This window comes from Nipponia nippon, unplaced genomic scaffold (assembly GCF_047370975.1).
Source record: "Nipponia nippon isolate SJK-2023a ecotype South Korea unplaced genomic scaffold, ASM4737097v1 scaffold_31, whole genome shotgun sequence".
NCBI lineage: Eukaryota > Metazoa > Chordata > Aves > Pelecaniformes > Threskiornithidae > Nipponia > Nipponia nippon.
Genome location: NW_028262349.1, coordinates 4,664,109 through 4,678,720, shown reverse-complemented (window position 1 = coordinate 4,678,720; position 14,612 = coordinate 4,664,109). Strand labels below are relative to the sequence as shown.

General features: G+C 59.3%; 2 protein-coding genes across 6 annotated transcripts in view; both read right to left on the bottom strand.

The window, feature by feature from the left end:
• Positions 1 to 2,098: 2,098 nt before the first annotated feature.
• PEAK3 (PEAK family member 3) lies at positions 2,099 to 6,255 on the bottom strand. Of its 2 annotated transcripts, XM_087769206.1 has the most exons (5): positions 6,133 to 6,251; positions 5,955 to 6,009; positions 5,191 to 5,336; positions 4,289 to 4,935; positions 2,099 to 3,699 (listed from the first exon to the last, which is right to left on the bottom strand). In XM_087769206.1, exons 1-5 carry the CDS (start codon positions 6,212 to 6,214, stop codon positions 2,704 to 2,706), a joined length of 1,926 nt encoding a protein of 641 aa, XP_087625332.1. In that variant the 5' UTR covers positions 6,215 to 6,251; the 3' UTR covers positions 2,099 to 2,703. The 2 variants fall into 2 exon arrangements, with proteins under 2 accessions (XP_087625332.1, XP_009459951.1); XM_009461676.2 differs by lacking the exon at positions 5,955 to 6,009 and having other exon boundaries at positions 6,133 to 6,255.
• Positions 6,256 to 9,507: 3,252 nt separating this feature from the next.
• The window catches only part of LINGO3 (leucine rich repeat and Ig domain containing 3), a 28,122-nt gene continuing 23,017 nt past the window's right edge, over positions 9,508 to 14,612 (bottom strand). For all 4 annotated transcript variants that reach the window (XM_087769644.1, XM_087769643.1, XM_087769645.1 and 1 more), the window contains one exon: positions 9,508 to 13,786. In XM_087769644.1, the coding sequence (XP_087625770.1) occupies positions 11,935 to 13,752 (1,818 nt within the window). In that variant the 5' untranslated portion in view covers positions 13,753 to 13,786 and the 3' untranslated portion in view covers positions 9,508 to 11,934. The remainder of the gene's footprint in view (positions 13,787 to 14,612) is intronic.

The following is a 14,612-nucleotide window of genomic DNA, read 5'->3' as shown; positions in this document are numbered from 1 at the left end:
TCCTCTACAAAATCTCGGAGCAGCGCATCCCTGGGATGGGTTGTTTTACCAGGTTGTTACGCTGCGAGTCCCTGTAAATGGAAGCGCAGGATTTCGGCGAGCCTGTGCCCTGCCGGGGGCCTGACATCCCCGCTGCACTTGGCTTTGGGAACTGCCCCGTGTGAAATGTCGTATGTAAGCGAGGGGCCTGAGGCTCACCCCGCAGGCCTCCCCAGGCAGGTGTCCTGGGCTGCGCAGTACTGGAATCGCATGGAATACACCAAAATGTAATCCCTGAAATTCCCGTCTCGGCGATGCAGCAGGGAGCAGAACCCGTAGCGGATCTGCAGCACAGAGTAACCCCGGGGGACGGCACCGTGTTCCCAGAGAGCCTGTTGTTAAATCAGCAACACGGTGACAGGCGAATGTTCTTGCTGGCCTGTTTAATTAATTAGCTTCAGATATTTATATCAGCCTCTCGCTAACGCTGCCCCAGCTCCTTGGGCCCCGGGGTGCGGTGGGTAGCACGGTGTCACCCCGCTGGGACGGAGGCTCCCGGCTGCGCTGCAGTCCAGTGCATGCGAGAGGTCTCCTTCCCGCAGGTCTCTGGCCAATTTTTTTGTGGCCCTACAACTGTGTTCTTCCTGTGGGTTTGTTTGGAAAGCTGTGAACTTGCTGTTCGTGGTGTGCTGAAGGCCAGCGACAAGGAGGTGGGTGCGGCTGGGGAGAGGGTGCTCCTGCTTTACTCAAAGGTCTGAAGTTCATAAACTGGTTCTCCAGAGAAATTCTTGTTTTCCTCTGTGCCGTGGTCTGCTTTCCGCAGGGACGTGCGAGTGTGGAGATGTACGTGGTCCTGCCTTGAAGGCCGTGGTCCCCTGTAGATGTTTTGCTGACCTTGGGTGCTCCAAGCTGCTCCTGGCAGAAGGGGAAGGGGTCACCCAAGGTGGAAACCAGAAACGGGTGCAGGGGGTGCCTGGGGCTGCAGGCGCTGGCAGAAATGGGTTTTGTCTTTGTTTTTCCAGGATCGGCTGCCCAAGGTGGCTTTGGGTGAGCTGCTGCCGTGCCACGGGCTTTACTGCCATCTTGTAGCCACGCAAGATACTACAGGAGAGGCGTTGGGGGCTGCAGGGCTGGGGCTCACCCAGGACGACCCCTCCTGCATGTTTTGGGCCCAAAAGCCCATACTGAAATTTGAACGACGTTTCTGTGGACCAGCCGTGCTTGGGTGGTGACCCTGTCGGGGTTCGTGTGGCCGGGGAGCTTGTTTGGTCCCCCCTTGCTCGTCCAGCCTCGGCAGAGAGGCCATGCTGCCGGGTTTGGGTGCTGCTCCGGGAAGGAACGGTCGCCCCACCGTGCACGGAGCCTCGCACAGAGGGGTCGCGGTCTCGGCTGGGTCTTTGGCCCCGCTGCAGCCCAGACGATGAGGCTGCTGCCTGCCCACGCTCGGCGGGCAGGGCAGGAGGCAGAAACCCAGCGACCAGGGGAGCTGAGAGCATTGCTGCTCTGTGGTTTCATCTTGGGGGGGTCACAGCTCTGGTTTACCAGGGGTTTTTTGAGCTCAGGGACTCCTAGGAGGAATTCTCCCCATTTCAGCTGTGCCCCTGGCTCCGGTGACTGCCTGGTGTGCCACAGCTCACGTCCACGGGCACGCAGGGGCTGCCCCAGCGGTCGCTATGGGGAAGCTGGGGAAGGTCTGTCCCGCTGCGTGCACAGCCCACGGAGGCTGCTCTTGCTGCTGTCAGCTGATAGCTGCGAGTGGATTAATAACTACTTCATTAATAATAATATCAATGACCTGAGCAGGGCATTGCACATCATTCCACTGTGACGGGCACCTGGCATCCGCACAGGTTTGGGGACCAGGGCGCAGATCCTGCGTGGTGCTGCGTGTTTTACGCCAGCAGCAGATGCAACGGCCCTGCCTTGGTGCAGCCAGCGACCGACCCCGCAGCCTGGTCCCCAGGCCCAGCAGCCGTAAACTGCCCCGAGCGGTTTACTAGACGCCGTCGAGGCTGTTCTGGCTAATCGCCGCCGGGCAGTGAAGTTTGGCTTTGTGTTTCTCCCTGGATAGATCACCGGGGTATGTGATGGTGGCAAAGCAGCACATAAAGGACCAGTGTTTAAGAGGCTCAGCTCTGGGTTTTATTGAAGCTGTGTGGCTGTTGTATTTCCCCCTTTAAAATGTCATTTGTATTTGTGACTATGCCACCAACTGTTCCTAAAAAGAGGGGGCTGTACGAGGTGGTGTATTTCTCCTTTGCTAACAGTGCATCAAGGTGAGCTGTAATGTGTGGCTTTGCGTTGTTATTTGAAAGAGCGAAAGCCTCGTGGCCGCAGGAGGGGTCTGAGGGGGTTTTGTGCAAAGTCTAAGGCCTGTAAACTTTACTCGGGGTAACCAGCCACTAAACTGGTGCTTGATCCTGTGGCTTCCATCCAGCCATCTTTCCTGAGATGCTCCGATAAACTGGACTCCCAGCATCAAACAAAAATTGGCCAAGGGTGTCAAAACACACCCTGCGTTGTGGGAGCCACGGGTGGGAGTTTGGTCCCAGCTTCGTACTTGTGTGCTGTGGGGGAAGCGGGTTCGGGTTTGCAAACAGAGTTTTCCCAGTGAGGACCAGCTTGGGTTCCTTGTGGGAGATGGCAGCTGGTGGATTTGGCCAGGTCCCCATGGGCTCTTGGCTTTGGGGAGATCTTTTGGGTGGGCTGAACTTCAGCTTGCCTTTAGGGAGTGTAGAGAGCCTGGGTGACTTGGTAGAGTGTGTGTTCAGTGGCCTCCTTGAAGTACTGGCAGCAGAGCCACTCCTCGAGGCCGGGGCTCGGCCCTGCCCCAGCCGAATTCTCTGCAAACTGCAGGAGCAGCAGAGCCCTCTTCACCTCCACCCAGCTCCGGAGCAGGGTGAGGGTCTTCTTGCTTCGGGCGAAGAGCTCCTGGCGAGGGCCCCAGAGCAGGACCTGCAGGATGCTCCTTGCCTGCTCGATGGAGACCCTCTTGCAGGGATCTCTGTGGAGAAGCAGCATGGCCAGACGCTTGAGTCCCGTGGAATAGATGGACAGGGAGGGGATTTCAGGAAGCCTATTGCTTCTGAACCCCAAGGCGTTTTCCAGAGAGATATCCACGTGCAAGATCCGATAGATCAGCATGCCTACATTCAGCTCATCTGCTGCCGGGGAGGGCGGTGCAGCAAGCCCCTCGGTCCAGTCCTGCTCTTGGCTGGTAGAACAAGGTCTTTGCTTGTCTTTAACCTTGAAGAAGCTGCTGATGAGCAGCCTTGGAAGGGACAGGGATGCCTCCTTGCTTTGCTGGCTCCGGGGAGAACACGGGCACCGCACTAGCAGCAGGTTCTCGAGGCAGAGGTCCCCCCGCCCCACGTTCTGCACCTGGAGGTGCTCCAGCCCCATGCACACCTGCAGGAGGAGGAGGCAAGCCAGGCGTTCGTAGTGCCCGGGGCTGGTCCTGTGCAAACCGTGGGATTCCTTCACAAAGCCTGCCAGGGTCTGGTAGGGAACCTCAGGAGAAATAAGGATCTGCAGGACAGGGTGGGTGGCAAGACGGGCTGGCTCCTCTCCAGAAGGGGACCGACTCTGCTGCCCAGAGCTTCCTGGGAGCACCAGCTCCCGAGGGAGGCGGTCGGTGAAGCGGCCGATCAGGCGCTGGATGCTGCAGTGTGCCCCAAGGGAGCTCTGCACCCCCAGGCTGGTGCAGCCCAGCTTGGGGACCTGCAAGGAGAGACAGGGCATGGCCAGCTGCACAAGGATGGAGCCACAGGGTGCCTTGTCCTGGGCTGGGCCACCACCTCAGCTCAGGGCCACCAGCCCTGATCTGACCTAGGCACAGTGCTGGGCTCCCCCCGCACCCTCCAATCCCACTGGTGCCTGCTGGATTGGCTTTGAGCAAGAAATGAGAATGGGGGGGAGGAGGTGTAACCCCCAGGCAAGCTGCAGAGCCGCTGTGATGGGTCTCATCCTGCACTGCCTGAGGAGCCAGCTCTGCTCCAGCCTCTACTTTGCGTCCGCTGGCCCCTTGAGACCACTTTCCAGGGCATCTCCCCCAGCAGCGCCATTCTCCTCGCCGTGCCCTTTGGACCCGTGGGAGCTGTCACCCTCACCTCCCCAGCTCACGCCAGCAGCGCTGTCTCATTTAGCAAATGCAGAAGTAGGTGCAGAAAGAGGAACTGCCTGTGTGACAGGGGTCAGTGGAAAAGCCAACGCTCCCAGTTCATGCCTGCCTGCAGCACCGCAGCCCCCTGTGCCCTGGGAGCCAGCTCCCTCTGCACCACCCGGGCATTTTCCCCAATTCCCTGCTTACCTTGGCTGCAAACACCAGCTGGGTTTGCTCAAAAGTGAAGCCCACTCGGAAATACCAAGCGTCCCCGCTTTCGCAGCATGGCTCCCGGTCCAGGATGCTGAGCGCTGCCCAGCCCTTCCCCGCCAGCTCTGCTTCCAGAAGCTGCTGCCGCTCCTCCGGCCCCACGAGCCCCTCCTGGATGCAAGCCGAGAGCCGGGCCAGGGCAGCTGCCTGGCACCCCAAAACCACCCCGCACACCCCAGACGGGCTCTCCAGGGACTGCAGGAGCTGCCCCAGCTCCCCGTCCACCGTCCGGAATGTCAGCTCCGCTGGGCTGGGTGATGAGGCTTTTTGCAGGCTGCTCCGGGCCACTGGTTCCCCCAGGCTTCGGGACTTGGTCAGGGGCTTCTTGGGTCCCCAGGAAGGTCTGTTCCACGGGGGGATGGAGCTGGGAGCCCCCTCCTCGTGCTGCAGATGGAGTGGTGGGATGCTGCCAGCCCATGGTGCGGGGTTGCCCCGATGGTGCCAGGATGGCCCCTGCTCTGGGAGGGACTCCGCTCGCTGGAGCTGCTTCTTCGGCAATGGGGGAGGCATGGGCTGAGAGGGGGATCTCCCGGCTCCTTCCCCTCGGCTAGCCTTGCGGGGGACAAGGTGGGCGCGCAGCTCTCCTGGGGAGGGAGGAACAGACACGGCAGGGCTAAGACTTCCCGGGGTGGGGGTGCAAGAAAAGTGGAAGACGGGGCGGTACGGGGGTTATTTGCCCCACTGCCTATTTCCAGCCCCAAAGCGATGCCCAGTGCCAGCCGGAGGGGTGACAGTCGGGTGCTGCAGGAGGAGGACGGGGACAGCAGCGGGGTTCATCCCCGCCATCCGAGCAGACACCTCGGCGGGCAGGAAGGCAGCGGGGTCAGGGTATCACTCACCTACGTTGCTGTAGATGAGGGCTGAGTTGGGAGGTCGAGACGGGCGGCCCCCCGGGGTGTCCGGCATGGGGGTGGGTGGTCCGGGGGCACCCAGGTCCAGGCTGCCGCAGCGGGCGCGCATGCTGCCCCGCGCCTGCACGACGGCCCTGCAGGGAGCCAGGAGTCAGCGCTCGCCCCCCCTGGGGGGTTTCCGACTCCGGTGCTGGCTCAGGGAAAGAATAAGAAGAAAGGGGAAGCGGTGGCCTGGGGGGCCCTGGCTGCGTGGTTTTGGGGCAAAAGACAGGGAGTTTGGTGGCTCAGTGACTCCAGCTCCTGCGCTGGGGGGTCCTGGGGGTGCTCCCGCTCCCGAGGGGTGGGGGCTGCCTTGGGGGCTTCACGTGCACTGGTTCACACCCACGCGGGTACAGAGCGGGGAGTGGGTACACACGGGTTCACGTCTGCCCTGCGGTCCCTGTTGGGTGGCCGCACAGAGGATGCGGTGGTGGGAGAGGTGTGGGACGAGAGCAGGAAAAGCCTTCAACACCCCCCAGCCCAGGTCTGGGGGGAAAGGGATGGGGGGTCTGTGCGGAGGGAGGGAAAAGCAGAGAGCCCGTGAGGAGGAGAGCAGCAGGAAGGAGCCGTCCACAGCCCCCGTTGGGGTTTCGCTTCCCCGTCCTGGCCAGGCTCAGCGCAAACCTGCAGCTCTGACCCTGCTGCCACAAGCGGTACCGAAACCACGGTGGCTTTCTTTAAAAACTCCGGTTTCTGCTGGGGACATCACTCACTGTGCAGCTTCGGGCTTTGCCCCTCTTCGGCCCAGCTCGGCCCCGCCGTTACCCCCTGGGGAACCAGGGATTATTGCCCTGCCTCTTGCCAAGGCGCAAAGCACTGGGCTGAAGGAGCCGTGCTGGGGAGCTGCTGGGAAGCTCCTTTTTGGGCCCCATTTGCAGAGCAGTTTGGTACCTCTGAGTTTTTCCTGGCAGCGCTGGGGGCTTGAGGGGCTCCAACTCCATCTCCTGGCTTGGCGGTGGCTCCCGCTCCCCATCCCAGGCTCCCCCGTTGCTGGCCATGGCGCTGCTGGGAATCGCCTTGCACAACTTGCTGCAACCCCGTTCGCAGGAGGATGTTCTTTCAAAACCTGCTTCTTGCAAGTCTAAAGGAAGCTGGAGGCTTGGCCTCGCTCCCCGGCAGCCCCCGGTGTTGCTTTGGGGCCGCACGCTGCCCGTGGCAGCTCCTGCTGCAGCCGCAGTAATTGCATCGCCTTCGGTGCAACCTGTTGCACTGGGTTTGCTTTTCCTGAGCTGCTCAGGGAGGCTTTGCACTCCTCCTCCCAGGCTGCTTTCTGGATGGCAGCTGTATCGAAGGGGGGGTATTTCCGCGGTAAAACCCCCCAAACCACGTAATTAATTCCCTGCTCTCCAGGTTGTGTTACTCTAGATGGATTAGCGAGGTGAAATTTTTTTGTTTTCTTCACTGTTTTTTGCTGGGATTTCCCGCAGCCGTTGCACAAGAGGAGCCCAGTCATTAGAAAAACACTTTTTTTTCCTCCCAGAGCTTTACAGGGGCTGAGAGAGCATGAAGAAACACAACTCAGCTGCTGGGGAAAGAAAAAAAAAAAAATCCCCCCCGTCGGTGTCGGTCCCCTCTAGGTTAAAGTCACTCTTTTAACACTCCAACCCCCCAATATTTAAGTATCTCCTCCCTTCCATTCAGTCTTTGAGCTAATTAATAAATAGCTAATGGCACTCGTTAGCAATTAGCCTGGGTGGGTGGGCGGGCGAGCCCCTCTGCTGAGGGCTGTGGGAAGCCAGCTTCAGGGATGTCTCCTGGGAGCACCGAGGCCGGGGACGAGCAGGCTTTGGGGGATGTGGATTTGCACAAAAAAAGCGGAAACATCCACCGTATTTCCACCGTTTGAGCCGGACCGTCCATCCCAGCAGCGGGGAGGGTGCCTGCGGGACCGGGCACCTCTCCAGGGCTTTTGGGGGCCGGTTTGGGGCTCAGTGGGTGCCCGTGAGCCTGCAGCCGCTCCCTACGAGGTGACTGCCCACCTCGGCGGTTTCCTTGCTGTGTATTTTGCAATCTGTATTTCCCAGCCAACACTAAGCAAGCCGGTAGGTTTTTGTCTGTTTGCCCACAGCGCTTGCCGAGGGCCATTTCTGTGGTGCCGGGGCCATATGCTAGAGCTGATAAAAATACATGTCGGGGCTGAGTCATGTTTGAATCGGGCACTAGCTCGGCGAGGATGTGCAAGATTTTGGGAGATTACGATCTGCGCTGGTACCCGCCTGGCCCTTCCCACGCTGCTGCCTGCTTCGCTGCCGGGGCTGCTCGCCCCTGCGCCCCAGCCCCGGCCGGGTCTGCAGCCCATCCCTGCCCCGCAGCGAGGCTTGGCTTTGCGTTGCTCCCTCAACATGTCATCTAGGGCTGTAATGCTGTAAAAATAAAGAATATAACTGGAGGATTTAAGATTCAGTGGGATCCTGTTGTTCAGCAACGAGGTCAATATGTATGTCCCTCATCCCAGTAAGTCATTTATGTTAATGACTGTACAACAAACTATTTTAAGCAACAGTAAATCTATTAGAAGCATCAATATTTTTCCCTAATGAGTAATGTTACTGTCAAGATAAACCAGAGTCCATTAGGAACAAAATTACAGAATTAATGCAATGAATGTGACCCCACCAAGCCGGAGAGAGGTGGCACGAGTGGGGCAGGCAGGAGTTGCCTCTTGCAGAAGTATTAGCTGCAAATTTCCCGATGCCTCTTCTTATCATAAAGGAGACAATGCCAAGTTTAAAAGCCACCCGAGTCCTTAAAAAGGCCTGTGATTTTACATTGCTAAGCCCTGCAGGACTAGTAAGCAAATGCTGATTTTCTTGTCCAAGCTCCGGGGCACCCTGAAGCCATCGGTGGGTTCCTCTGTCCCAGGCTGACAAAGCAGCTGCAGGAGACCGATGGCAAACACAGTCTCTGGTCCAGGGGTGCAGAGCTCTCTGCCCCCCCCGAGCTGCACAGGGCTGGGATTTGGGGACCGCAGGGAAGTTTTACTTAGCCGAAGTCTTTTTAATTTGTAGGGAAATTGGTTTCTCTTCCCAGCGGGAGATATGATCTTTAAATGCACCCGCTGGAAAATTGCATTTTTGTAATTGTCTTTATTTTTTGGTGGGTTTTTTTTTGGTCTTTATTCTCAATATATCACTGCTGCGGGGACTCTTGGCTCGGGACAGGTCAGGGCAGTACCAGCCGGGCTGGCGTGGGCACACGGGCTGGGCGCAGCGGGCACCGAAACCACTTGAGCCGGTTTCTCGGCATCTTCGGTCCTGGCACATCTCATCCCCCAAAAGCTGCCGAAGGCGTGGGTGGGCTCAGCCCTGGCTCCCACGGGTGTCCCTGAGCCCACAGTGCACCCAGGCCCTTCGGCACAGGCACGAACTGTAACCCCAGCCCTTAACCTCCCGGGCGCTCTTGTGCCATGCAATATTTTTTTTCGTGCAGGAAATGAGAGAAAAAAACCCAATTTCCTCTTTTATGCCCACAAGAGCTGGGGGGGCTGCGGGAGGCCCGGCAGCACCCAGGTTATTTTGCAACCGGGGCCACCCTCCTTTAGGTGCTGGGAGCCTCCCCAGGACCCTGGGGAGCAGCGGCGTGTGGGATTTTGGGGTGCAGAGGCTGGGAACTGGCCCAGGGCCATTTCTCCAGCAGATGGAAGCATTGCTTTGCTTCCACCACCCCGCAGGCTCCCAGTCCCCAGCCCAGTCCCCTGCTGGGAAGGCTGCGACTGGGGGGCTGCGCCAGCCACTGAGCCTGGAAGGAGGGAAATGGGGGGTTCCGGGGAGGCGTAGCAGCCCCTTTGCTGGGGGACACAAGGAGAGATGGTCCTCAGCCAGCTGGGCAAGGGGACACTGGGATGGCTGAGCCCCCAGTTTTCCTGCAAGCAGGAGGTGAGCTGCTGGCTTTGCACCCTTCAGCTTAAGGGCATACTTATAAACACTCTATTAATAATTAATAATAGCTTAATAGCAGTGCAGTTTGTTAACACCTGTGCATTAATCATTTATTAGTTATTAATATGGACTTTAGTACCCTCTGAAAGTTGGTTTAGCATCCTTGATTAAGGGGCTTGCAGGGCTGACGGTGGTGATGACCAGGTGATGGGCTGCAAACCCCAAGCCCAGCTGGGCACTGCTGCCAAGTTTCCAGCCATCACTGATTTCAACCTGGGGGTTTGCTCCCAGTTTGTCACATGTGGGTGAATTTAATTTTTAAACAAGGTTGGTCAAACGTCATTAAACCACTGGCTGGACCCTGCTCTTTGGCAGCAACAGGGTCCTTGCCTGCAGCAAGGGATGCCCTGGGGTGCTGCACTTCCAGCTTCACCCGACCTCCAGCCCTCCCCGTTCTCCCAGTCTGGGTTTTCCTGCTGGTTTTAGGACAATCATCCTAAATTGAACTGTGGGCATTTAACATCTGCCTGAACCCTGGGACACCCTTCGGGCTTGCACCAGGCTGGAGCAGGTCTGGAGAGCACCAAGGCACGAATCCTGCACACGGTGCAAGCGGTTCTGACAGCCCTTCCTGGGTCCTGCCCAGCTCAGCCCTGCTTGGGCTTTCTCCGCTGACTTTGGCTTTTCTTATTTGAGCCACATGGAGAAGGAAAGGGGGTAAAAACCAAACGAGCCACAAAAGTCCCATTTTTTTTTTTCTTTTTCCCCCGCAAATACATTTCACATGCTCGTTACATATAAAACTGGGCCAGGTCTGCAGTGCTCAGACCTGCCTTTGCTCCCGGCTGCAGGGGCCCGTGCCTGACCCCTCCCCACCCCCCGGTAAAAAACCCCAGACACTGAACAAGGGCGCGCGGGTGACGCTGGTGGGACCCGTGGTAGGACACGGCATGCACGGCTCGGGGAGCGAGGGGGCACCGGGCATGCGAAGGGGCCATGGGCAACGGCTGGACCCACGGCAGGGGATGGATGGGGAGAGATGGGCAGCACCCCCCGCCGCAGGTCAGGGGCCGGATCCTGGCAGTGACCGGTTGCAGCCCAGGGAGCACCTCGCTTGAAGAGGGCCGGGTGCTGAGCCCACCAGCTCCTTTGCCCCTCTCCCCCCTGGGGCTCAGCCGGGGGCCACCCAATGCCCATGGGTACGAGAGCAGGACAGGGTGCAGGGGACGACCCGTGCAGCCGCTCTCACTTGTGCCCCACGCAGGGAAGTTCACAGGGGGCCTCAGCCCCGACCCCTCGGGAGCTCCTGCCTCCAGCGCAGCCCTGAAGGCCTGGGGATGCCCGGCAGGAGACGGGCAGCTGCCTTCTCCAGCTCCCGAAGCGAGCGTGCCCAGTCTGACCGCCCCGGCTGGAGAAGGGATACCCAGGTGGGGGGATGTGCCTGCAGGAATGGGGACAGAGGTGGGACCTGCAGCAACTCCTGGGGATGCACACAGTGAGAGGAGGAGGAGGAAGCAATGGGCTCCCCAGCCCATCTAGGTCCCATCCAGGCTCTTCCAGCTGTGCCAGCTCTGCTGCTTCTCCCACCCAAATCCCTACACCCCGAGCTGAAGCCAGCAGTGCCCTGGGCAGGGGTGGGAGGGGAAGCCAGGGACCATCCCCGCGGCAGCAGGGAGCGGAGCTCGGGACACTGACCCGCGGTCCCCAGTGCCAGAGGGTGCAGGATCCGGGCAGACGCGATGGAGATGCCAGCCGGGACCTTCTCCTGGCGTTTGCTTTTGCTGTTGGTTCCCAAGCTGCTTGTCCCAAGCCTTTTTCTCCTCTTCTTTCCTGGGCTGTACGGCCTCCCTGCACAGGATGAGCCAGCTCCTGCTCTCCCACAGACTTCGACTTCGCAAGTCAAAGAAAACGGACCCGAAAGTGCCTTTTTCACCCGTACGAATCCCAACTCCCCACCCCTTCACCCCTGCCGTTGCTGTGGTGGCTTGGGCGGAGGCGAATATGGAGCCTTGCATTGCCCTGGGGCTGCTCCTCCTGATTTTAATGACCTTGCCCTCATTTTGCCTCTTCGTTCCCTTTTTTTTTTGCTGACACCTCCTCAGAGCCGGCCTTGGGTGGGTTATTATTGCTTGTGCAGGAGCGTCCCTGGGCACCCATGTTTGCAGATGCTGTGCCTTAAATCCATTGATGGGACGCTCTCAAGGCATGGCCATGCCCCAGGGAGTCCAGCTTTGCCGAGGGACTGGGGGAGACCCCCAACTTGGCACAACCTCCCCCAGCACCCCAGTCCCGCATCGCCCCGGAAGACTTTTCTCTTGGAAATTCATTAAAAAAAAATCATTGGACCAAAAAATAACCCAACAACAAGAAAAGAGAAGAACCATAAACAACCACTAGGAAAGTTTTCCAGAGTCTCTTAAAAAAAAAGGGAAAGGGGGGAAAAAAAAGGAAGCAGTTTTTTTCCCAGGCCCAAACGCTGCTGATCTCTTGGCTAGAGAAATGCATAGTTGGTAGCAAAAATGTCAGCTACATTGGGAGCCCCTGGAGCTGGGACAGCCCCTGAGCCATTGCGCCCCAAGGGCTCACCGTGGGGCCGGGACAGCCGGGATCATCGCTCCCCAACCCTGAGGTCCATGTGGTTCTGACCCTGCTGGCCCGCAGCGCCTCTGGCATGTCTCTGGCTGCATACCGGCACAGCGAGGTCTCACTGCCAACCCTGGGACGTCGCCAGTGCTCCCACACCCCCTCCATCCCCGTCCCGCCATGGCTGTGCCCAGGGCCAGGCAGCAGACAACAGTTCTCCTCTGGAAGAGGCTCAGATCATCTTCATGTTGAACTTCCTGGCTCCTCCTTGGCCGGTGGTGGTGGTGGGACCGTCCACCTTGCGGAAGGAGTACTCCACTGAGAAATTGTTCTTGTGCTGCCCCCGGCCCCGGCTCCAGACGAAGAGGAGGAGGAAGCAGAAGAGCACCACACCCAGGAAGGTGATGCAGCCCATGGCCGTGGAGACCAAGATGGTCTTGAGGTCCAACGTAAACTTCAAGAAGACTTGCGTGTCGTTGTGGGAGGTGTCGTTGAACTCGCTGAGGTACAAAGTTCGGTTTGCGTAGTGGGAGCCATCAGCTGGCCGCCCCTTGACTGTCAGGGTGGCGAAGTAGGTGTCGTTGCCTCCCGCGTTGCTGGCGATGCAAATGTAGGTGCCGCTGTCCTGCACCTGGGCGAAGCGGATCTCCAGGGTGCCCCCGGGCAGCACGGTTGCCCGCCCTGTGCTGCGGGTGGTGATCATGCGGTGCTGGGGGGACACCCAGGCGATGGAAGGGTCCGGCTCCCCATCCGCCCGGCAAAGGAAGGACACGGACTGCCCTTCCCGGGCCGTCACATGCTGCAGCTTCCGATCCCTTATCTTGGGTTTCTGGCAGGTGAAGTACTCGAAGAGCACAGAGTCCGGGAAGTCGCGCAGGGCATTGCCCTGGATTTCGGGTGGTGAGGAGCACATGGGCTGCTGCCCGTCGAAGTTGAGCGTCTTCCGTCGCTGCAGGATCCAGAGGAGGCGGCAGTCGCAGGCCAGGGGGTTCCTGTCCACCCGCAGCGTCTCCAGCGTGTTGACGGAGTGGAAGGTGCTCTCCTCCAGTGTGGAGAGAAAGTTGCTGGAGAGGTTGAGCAACCGGATTTGTCTCAGGCCAGAGAAAGCCTGCGGCTCCACGGACATCAAGAGAGCACCCACGATGTGGAGCTCCTGGAGCCGGATGAGGTCTTTAAAGGAGCCCTTCAGTACAGTGCTAATGGGGTTGTAGGACAGGTTCAGGTACCGGAGGTACACCAGGTTCCTCAAGGCAGCAGTGGGCACAGCTGTGATGTTGGTGTAGGTGATGGAGAGCGAGGTGAGGTTCAGGCCCTGGAAGCTGGTGGGGGAGACGTCTTCCAGCAGTGGCCAGTTGTCGATCTCCAGCTGCAGGAGGTTGTAGAGCTTCTTGAAGTTTTGGTCCTCCAGTGCGGAGATACTGAGGTGCCGGAGCCGCAGCACCTCCAGGTTCTGGAGGTAGGAGAGCGACTCAGCCGAAATGGAGGTCAGGTTGCACTTCTCGATGGTCAGCTGCTCCAGGCCAAGAAGCCCCGAGAAGGCCCGTTGGGAGATGTACACCAAGTCATTATCACCCACCTCCAGGCTCTTCAGGTTCCGCAGGTCCTGGAACATGTAGTCCAGCAGGATCACGAGTTTGTTCTCGCTGATGTCCAGGAGGGTGAGGTTGGTCAGCTTGGTGAAGACGCCAGGGGGGATGAGCTTGAGCTGGTTCCCCCGCAGCCGCAAGGTCTGCAGGTTGAGCAGGTTGCTGAAGGCGCCCGGCTCCACATTGGAGATGATGTTCTCGCTGAAATCCAGCTCCTCCAGCAGTGGGTATGGGGAGAGGTCCCCCGGGTTCAGGCAGCGGATGCGGTTCTTGTTGAGCTCCAGGATCTTGGTCTCAGTGGGGATGCCCTCGGGGATGGAGGTGAGCCGCTTGCGGTGACACACCACCGACTTGATCTGCGGGGCGCACTCGCAGCGGGCAGGGCAGGCTGCCACCCGTGGGTGGCTCAGGAGGACCAGGTGGAGGAGCAGGACCAGGAGCCAACATGTCATTGTGTAGAGCATGGTCTTATGGGCTCACTACCATTCTCCCATGTGCCTGGAAGGGAGAGAGATGTGGAGTCAGCGGCGAGCCCAGGAGAGCTTTACAAAGTCCTACCCAGCCTCAGATCACCCATCTGTGGGTTGAGACTGGAAAATGCTCCCCAAACCATGGCCCACAGCCCCAGTAAGGTCCCAGCCCCCCCAGGAAACCCTCCAGACCCCTTTCCCAGCACCTAATGTGTGACCCAGTGACTGTGCCCTATGCAAACCTGGGCTAAACAAGCCTCACTGCCTGCACGCACTGTTAGGAGAGCAGGGAAATTGAGGCAGGGGGAGATATTTGCAAGAGGAGACACGGCTGAAGACCCACAACTCAGCCTCTGCCCCCCCACCGGCTCATACTTGCTCCGTGCCGTTGATGGAGCACACACAGGCATAGGGGACTGTGAGCACGAGTGCCCCAGGATAATGGGGGACACAGACCCCCAGGGCAGCATAGGAGCAAAGAGATGCAGCCAGAGGCCTTGCAAACTCATGACACAGGTGGGATGCCACATCCGCTCTGCTCCCCGTGCGGCTGCAGCGAGGTCTTGTCTGGTGGCACAAATTCTTTCCAGGTCCCAGGCTCGGTGAGGTCCCGGAGGATGCTTGGCACCACACGTAGGGACCAGTCCTCCCATCCCTGTCCCCAGTGTTGCCCTCTCGGAGCAGAGATTAAGGCGGACACGGCCGCAACCTTTGCAGACGAGGGATTAACACCGACCTTGTGCGGCGCGGTGCCCCGGCTGCCCTCCTTTCCAGGGATTAGCACTTTGCCATCGCTTTCCCTTTTCTCTGCTTCCCCTTCCCCGCTCCCTGTCCCCTTCTGTGCCCCAAATCAG

Excerpts from the sequence above, each read along its gene's own strand:
- PEAK3 (XM_087769206.1), bottom strand. The coding sequence starts at position 6,214 with ATGGGGAGCGGGAGCCACCGCCAAGCCAGGAGATGGAGTTGGAGCCCC. Across the intron at positions 5,337-5,954 it reads GCAAAGCCCGAAGCTGCACA|GGCCGTCGTGCAGGCGCGGG; the intron begins GTGAGTGATGTC and ends GGCTCCCTGCAG. Across the intron at positions 3,700-4,288 it reads AGCTGGTGTTTGCAGCCAAG|GTCCCCAAGCTGGGCTGCAC; the intron begins GTAAGCAGGGAA and ends CTCTCCTTGCAG.